At 43.5% G+C, this 7,788-nt stretch overlaps 1 protein-coding gene across 1 annotated transcript in view; it reads right to left on the minus strand.

Annotated features, from left to right (window-relative positions):
• Window positions 1-215: 215 nt before the first annotated feature.
• The window catches only part of prkn (parkin RBR E3 ubiquitin protein ligase), a 44,700-nt gene continuing 37,127 nt past the window's right edge, over window positions 216-7,788 (minus strand). Inside the window, exons 6-12 of the mRNA XM_005754839.1 lie at window positions 7,407-7,490; window positions 1,838-1,953; window positions 1,611-1,747; window positions 1,359-1,420; window positions 742-972; window positions 549-666; window positions 216-475 (exon numbers count right to left, since the gene is read on the minus strand). Of these exons, the coding sequence (XP_005754896.1) occupies window positions 372-475; window positions 549-666; window positions 742-972; window positions 1,359-1,420; window positions 1,611-1,747; window positions 1,838-1,953; window positions 7,407-7,490 (852 nt within the window). The 3' untranslated portion in view covers window positions 216-371. The remainder of the gene's footprint in view (window positions 476-548; window positions 667-741; window positions 973-1,358; window positions 1,421-1,610; window positions 1,748-1,837; window positions 1,954-7,406; window positions 7,491-7,788) is intronic.

A 7,788-nucleotide genomic window follows, 5' to 3' on the forward strand; every position in this document is an offset into this window, starting at 1 on the left:
GTTGTGTTTTGGAGTTTGTACGTGCTTTGTCTCTAGGGGCCACCGTAGCACCTGATGATGAAACATTTCTCATCTGAAAACGTCCAGATGAACAGAATCAACTTTCTTTACCTGGACGATTCAGCATACACGTGAAGATATTTTAACTCAGAAAGGTTTACTCAAATTAACAAAGGAGACAGTAAAACCTGAAAGTCCAAGAGTGAAAATAAACATTTTTCCCACTGTTGGATCCACATGTTTATTCAAACAGTCAGTCAGTCAGACTAAAAACTTCATTTGACTTTTATTGTGAAAGAGCTTCAACAAAAAGGAAGAACATGTTAAAGCCATCAGTCTTTTCTGTGACCGCAAGCAGTGATGTGACCCGTTTAACTGAACCAGTGGTTTCCCATACACTCTCTGTTCCAGGGGACTCCACAGAGCCAGCACCACTCGGCCTTGCACAGCGGGCAGTGCATGTGCATGCAGCCGCCTGCAGGGGGAGACAGCGTGTCAGCCATTGTCACACGATCCTCGACATGTATGACACCACAGCCGTCCCTTACCATTTCTCTCCACGGGAACCGAACACGTTGGGCAGGGCCGGGTCGACTCGGCGATGACGAGCAGAGACGCTGGCTCCCATCTCCCCATGAGCGACGCCTCCTCCCCGACCACGAAGCCCTGAGGAAGAAGAGGAGTCAGCTGATTGTTTTATTTTCGTCATCGTCCTACAACCTCTGTAACTGGGCAGCTCACCTGTGCTGCTTCCCCTGTGGGCGGGGCTGTCACTGCCTGACACGCCCCCTCATGGTACTCCCCCCTGCAGAGTCTGCAGAAGACAAAGCCGCAGCCAAGCCGGCGGTCACACTCCAACCTCCTTCTGCCATCAGGTGGGAGAAGCCCCGCCCCACAGCCAGGTGATGGACACATCATTCCTCCAGTGGTGAGCAGACACTCCTCAGCGCCATACTGCAGGTAGCGCCCATACTGAGAGGACACAGCAAAGGTGACTGAGGGTGCAGGTGGTTCAGCTGACTCACCTGGAGCATGCTCACTGGATGAATTTTGGTTTTCTTGCGTTATCGTTGCCATGGTAACCCCTTTCTGCTCACAGTAATTGGCTAGGATTGAGGCAGAGGCCTCTCATTGGCTCTTACTGGTTCCCATTTGCTTACAAAAATCTTCTTCAGGGATTTCATATTTGAGAGTCTGTCTGACATCTGTCTGCCACGTTCACACTTTTATTTATTTATTTGTTTTTATTTTTTGATCATTTTTTGTTGGCCGAGTGTTGACAGACTTCACAATGTTTCACTCACAGTAAGTGTGAGAGTATTTGTATAATTATCTTTGTGATGCAGTACTGCGTGTACCTGCTCATCTCCCAGGATCCTGAAATGATGAACTTCTTTAATCAGAGAGTCGTCGCAGCCGACTGAAACATTAACACATGAAACATGTTTACACGCGTGTGCACACTCACACATGTCTGATAATGTCGCATGCTCCTGTCTGCAGTTAATGAACAATGATCATTGAAAATGAATTCAGATTCTTGGGCAGTCTTGTTCTGACATATTTCTACAGAGAGTGAAGGTTGCATTGACCACACCCCTTGTCCCCACCTGCACACGGCAGCGAGTAGCCAATCACAGGATGGTACACAAACTGCCGGTCATTCAGGCGCGTCTGGCAATAACGCTGGAAACAGTCGAGACAGATCACATGACGCTCCGAGCACTGGAAGACCAGGACCACGCCCCTGAGAGGCAGAAGGGGTGGGATTACACCTGGCTGATGGGTGATGGGTGGTGTGTGTGTGTGTGTCTGTGTGTGTGTGTGTGCGCTGTACATGACATCGGTGCAGGCGATACAGGGCACGCCTCTGGTGTTGGTCATGATGAGGTCGAGGGCCACGGAAAGGTCATCATCTGACGTCGGGTGAGACGCACACTTCATGTAAAACTCCTGAAGACAGACACACACACTCCACCTGGCTTAATCAATGACATTCGAAGCGCCTTGAGGCGACTTATGTTGTGATTTGGCGCTATATAAATAAAATTGAATTGAATTGAATTGAATTATCTGTGATGGCTCATGTGACAATCAAAAGTTCCCGGAAAAACTGAAGTGAGGCGGGGTGCTGTTAGACACCATGGTGTGAAGTAGATGGCCCCGCCCCTCCTTGAGCCTGGTTCTGCCGGAGGTTTCCTCCTGTTAAAAAGGAGTTTGTCCTTCCCACTGTCGTCAAAGTGCTGCTCATAGGGGGTCATATGATTGTTGGGTTTTTCTCTGTATCTATGAAGCGCCTTGAGGCGACTTTTGTTGTGATTTGGCGCTATATAAATAAATTGAATTGAATTGAATTGAATCTAACCCTAGCGAGTTTATTTCCCATCTCCTGCAAGATCTTCTGAAACGGAATGAAGCACCTCTGTTGGATCGGGTTCACAGATCCCTTGGACCAAAGCCCAGAGATGGAGCACCTCCTTGCCCACTGCTCATTAGAGTCCACTACTTCCATGTCAAGGAACAGCTGCTACGTCTTGCAGGAGCAAACTCTCCTCTACTTTACCAGGGCAGAAGGATCTCCATTTTTCCAGACTTCACACCTGCAGTGGCTAAAAAACGTTCGCAGTTTACTAGTTTGAAGCACCTTCTGCACTCTAGTCCTGGGATCAAGTTCGGCCTGTTCTATTCAGCGGAACTGAGGATATCACTTCCAGATGGAGTTGTACGTAAGTTTACTGATCCTGCGTCTGCCACGAACTTTGCCAATAAGATCCTGGGGGGCCCTGCCTCTCAGGACACATAAGTGTCTTAGCCCGTTAGGCTGATATGTTCATCTTGGTTAACTTCTGTGAAATTTTTTATTCTTTTTATTTTTTTAGTAACATTTATTTGAGGTGAACTTGATTTATAGGATGTGTCTTGTTCTAATATATTTTTATACAATCCTTGATTTGTCTCTGCCTTGTATTGTAAGGAGCTTGAACTCAACTGGGACTTTGGATGGTTGGGAAGAAGTGCTCAGGGGTGTATTTGGTGGGGGGTGCGCGCATCTTGTTTGGGAAGATGCTTCAGCATTTAGGGGGAAGTTTGGGCGTTCTCTTTGTTTTTATGTTGTACTGTTCTGTACACTGACTTTGTTCTTTCTGTGCTTCTCACCGGTCAGCTTTTGTTTTTTTGTCTTTGTTCTAACATGGTATCGCAACTAAATATTAATAACCAACAAGCAGGTCACTCGTTTACGTTCTGTAGCTGGAATTGTAAAGGTCTGAATCAGCCTATTAAAAGGAGCAAGGTCCTCCATCATTTGCAATTTTTGATGCCCAGATTGTGTTTTTACAAGAAACACACCTAAAAATTTCAGATCATTTTAGACTTCGTAAGTGCTCCAAAAACGTTAGAGCACTTGTGCAAATATGTGATGTCTTGATGAATCGAGCAGATATTAGAAGTTTACACAGAAACATTCTGGCATGAAAATATCTTTAAAGTTTATTTTGTGACCCAGAAACAGTAATATTTCAAACTCTGCCACTCTGTGTTCCTCTGCCACTGCCTCGTTTGAGGCAAAATAAATTTCACCTCAAAATGCAACACTTGCAACTGCAATTTTTTTTTACGTGCGCTCAAATTTTTTTTACGTACACTCAGAATAGTGGCACAAAAATAAAGCCACACACATCGAGCACATCTACTGCGGGTGTGGTGCCTGTTATCAGACCCAGAGTTTGCAACATCTCCCAAAAACCCGAAGATTAGAGCAGAAATGATAACGGATGATAATGGCAGCAGCAGCAGTTATTTTCTGCGTGAGTAGCTTCATGTTGTTCGTGTGTCATTTACGTTGAGTAGGCTAACCATGTTATCACATTAATGCATGTAAGGTGAACTAGCAAACACCGTCGTAGTTACATGCGGCTGTCTTCTTGTTTGATAGCAGATGCTCCCTTCACCCTGGCCAAAAAGGCTAAAATGACCAAACAAGAAGTGGAAAACAGCTAAACATGAGAGGTTTTTGGACAAAGTTTGTTTTTTCCATTGTTTAAGCACTGCTTCCAGCCAAGAGTGATACCATATATGCCCCATAGCTGCAGAAAAGGCTAACATTGTTATCTTTTTACAAAAAAACAGCTGAACATGAGAGGTTTTTGGACAAAGTGTGTGTTCTCCATTCTTTAAGCACCGGTTCGAGCACCGTTTAAGCACCGGCACCGTTTCAAAAGTACCGGTTTGGTACTGGTATTGGATAAAACCTAAACGATACCCATTCCTATAACGACAGGCTGTCCTTGCAGACTGAGTTTAATCACCTGTCCTCTGCTTGGGCTGAAGAGATGCTGTTGAAGTGTCAGCACTCCCAGTATGAGTATGGGGATACGGCCAGTAAACTGCTTTCCCATCAGCTTCGTAGTGCAGCAGCTGCACATTCCATTCCTCGGATTCAGACATCAAGCAGTGTTTCTATGGATCCTAAAATAATTAATAACCAATTTCGAGACTTTTATTCTCTTTATGCGTCTGAATCTGTATTTAGCACTGAATCTTTGGACTCCTTTTTCAATCATCTTAAACTCCCATCAATTGATCAAACACACAGTCTTCGGCTGGAGGGACCAATAACTGTAGAAGAGATCCTGAAAGCTATCAGCAAATTGCAGTGTTCTAAGTGTCCTGGACAGGACGGGTCTCCCGTTGAGTTCTATCGTAAATTTATGCCTAGACTGGCCCCACTCATGGTAAATATGTATAAGCATTCACTTGAAGTTGGATCCCTCCCACCTTCTCTACTACAGGCATCTATACCCTTGATCTTAAAAAAGGATAATGATCCATTACAATGTGGCTCATACCGTCCCATTTCTTTGTTAAATGTGGACTATAAAATCCTTGCTAAACTTTTAGCGATGCGTGTGGATAATCATCTCCTGGTTGGAACTTCTTTATACTTCCCTGTTTGCCGCTGTCAAAACAAATGGCACATATTCTGACTTTTTTCCTCTGTTCAGAGGGACTAGGCAGGGCTGTCCCATGTCGCCATTGCTCTTTGCAATTGCAATGGAGCCCTTGGCCATATCGCTGAGATCTAACCCAGGTATCACCGGGGTTACTAGAAATGGTATGGAACAAAAGGTCTCCTTATATACAAATGATTTGCTTCTTTATGTCTCAAAACCAGCATCCTCATTTCCTTTGGTGCTCTCAATACTTGAACAGTTTAGCCTTATTTCTGGCTATAAGCTGAATCTCGGCAAGAGTGAACTGTTCCCTCTGAATGCTGCTGCACAGAAATATCAGTGTACAGCACTGCCTTTTCGACTTGTATCGGACAACTGTACATATTTAGGGGTTAAAATTACAAGTCAATTTCATAATCTTTTCAAGCTTAATTTCAACCCACTTGTGGAGAAAGTTAGGCAGGATTTGGACAGATGGTCTCTTCTCCATCTGTCTGTGGCAGGGCGTATAAATGCGATTAAAATGAACATCCTTCCAAAATGTTCTTTTCTTTTTCAGTGTGTCCCTGTATTTATCCCAATTTCTTTTTTTTGTTAAATTAGACAAGATTCTCTCGGTTCATTTGGAACAAAAAATAAACAAAACCCTAGAATACGCAAGACATATCTTCAAAGACCGAAAAAGATGGGGGGGTTGGCTTTACCAAACTTTATGTTCTATTATTGGGCATGTAATATTCGTATTCTCAGGTACTGGCTACAGGTGGAAGGTATGAATAATGCCCCGGCGTGGCTGAGCTTGGAGATTTCTTCCTGTGCCTCATCCTCTTTACCAACCCTGATTTATGCCCAAAAGCAGCCTCCGAGTGCAGGTTTTTATAATAACACTATTGTCAAAGTTACCTTGAAAATATGGCATCAATTTCGTCGTTATTTTAAGCTGAACTTTTTTCCCTTGTGTCACCCATTTTGAAAAATCCTTCTTTTCAGCCTTCTTTAGTTGATGGCGCTTTTTGTTTGTGGGCCTCCTTGGGTCTTTTTCTGATCTGTATATTCAGAATACATTTGCCTCTTTTAAACAGCTCTCATTTAAATTTGGCCTTCCAAAAAGTCACTTTTTTCGCTACTTACAAATCCGGAGTTTTGTTAAGGAGAAATCCTCTCAGTTCCCATCTAGACCTCCTTGTCATGACTTTGATAACCTTCTATTGCCTCCCCCTTCATCACAGGGCCTGATCTCTTGTCTGTATGGGAGAATATGTTCATTTGGCAACTCCTCAACCTCGGCTATTAAAATGGCATGGGAGCAGGATTTGGGATGTGTGATTCAGGATGTCTTTTGAGATAAAATTCTTTACCGGGTCCATGGCTCCTCATTATGTGCCAAACACAGGTTAATTCAATGTAAGATTTTACACCGCGTACACTGGACTAAAGCCAGACTAGCTCCAATATACCCCAACCTTAGCCCTGATTGCGACTGCTGTCATCAAACACCTGCCTCTTTAATACATATGTTTTGGTCATGTCCATCCATCAAACAATACTGGATTAATATTTTTCTGACTCTATCAAAGATCATCCAGCTAACCCTCCAACCTGTGCCCTCAACCCCTTTGTTTGGGGTTCTTCCTGATACAGTTGTCTTGCCGACGCCCCAGGCGGATTTGGTAGCATTTCTCACCTTATTGGCAAGACGCAGAATATTGTTATGTTGGAAGTCCCCTTCTCCCCCATCCTGGGAAATCTGGATCAGAGATGCTTTGCATTTTAGCAAACTCGAAAAGATTAAATTCACCCTGCGTGGGTCTATGGTCAAATTTTTTAAGATCTGGCAACCCTTTTTTGATCATGTGCAGACTTTCCAGTCCCGTAACACTCCCAGTTAGCCAGCTCAGACTTTATTCTATTTTATCTAATGCTTAACTATACAGACTCTATTGTGCCTGCACTTTATGATGGCATTTATTTATCTACTTTATACATATTTCTTTTTTCTTACGGATTTGACTTATTTCAACGACTAAGCTGACCACTCATTTTGTTTGTTCCGTTTTGTTTTTTGTTTGTGTAGGGGTGTGGGTTCTGAAACTCTGCATATTTCTCTTGTCCACTCAGGAACTGCTATCTTGTACTCCAGGGTTTACTATTTGTATTATTAGCTTGGATCCTTTTTTTTTCCCTTTTTGTACACCTACTGGTACTCTTGTAATTATGAGGTGGAATGTATGTTTCATATTGTTTTACGTTCTTCAAAAAGAAAACGGCATATTGTTCAATTTGTCTTTTGTAAAATGGATGCAGAAAATTCAATAAAAATATCTGGGGAAAAAAACTGAAGTCATGCTCCACCCCTCTGACAGCTGATCAATAGTTTGCAGATAAGTCTCTGAGCTGCTGCTTATTTTCTGATTCATCACTGATTCAGCTTTTTGGTGAAGCCTCGCCCCTTACCGCTTCGTTGCCTTGACAACCCTCTGACTGACAGATGCCATGGATGCGACCGGAAAGGAGCACGTCGTCCCAGCAGGACGGACCCTGCAACACACACAGTCAGTGCAGTACTGCAGTATAAGCACTGTAGTACAAGTACTGCAGTATAAGTGCTGTAATACAAGTACTGTAGTACAAGCACTGCAGTATAAGCACTGTAATACAAGTACTGCAGTATAACTACTGTAATACAAGTACTGTAGTACAAACACTGTACAGGGTGGTCCATTTATATGGATACACCGTAATAACATAGGAATGGTTGGTGATATTAAAGTCCTGTTTGTGGCACATTAGTATATGTGAGGGGGCAAACTCCTCAAGATGGGTGGTGACCATTGTG

The sequence above is a fragment of the Pundamilia nyererei genome, unplaced genomic scaffold (assembly GCF_000239375.1).
Source record: "Pundamilia nyererei isolate P.nyererei 1_Seehausen unplaced genomic scaffold, PunNye1.0 scaffold00681, whole genome shotgun sequence".
Lineage (NCBI taxonomy): Eukaryota > Metazoa > Chordata > Actinopteri > Cichliformes > Cichlidae > Pundamilia > Pundamilia nyererei.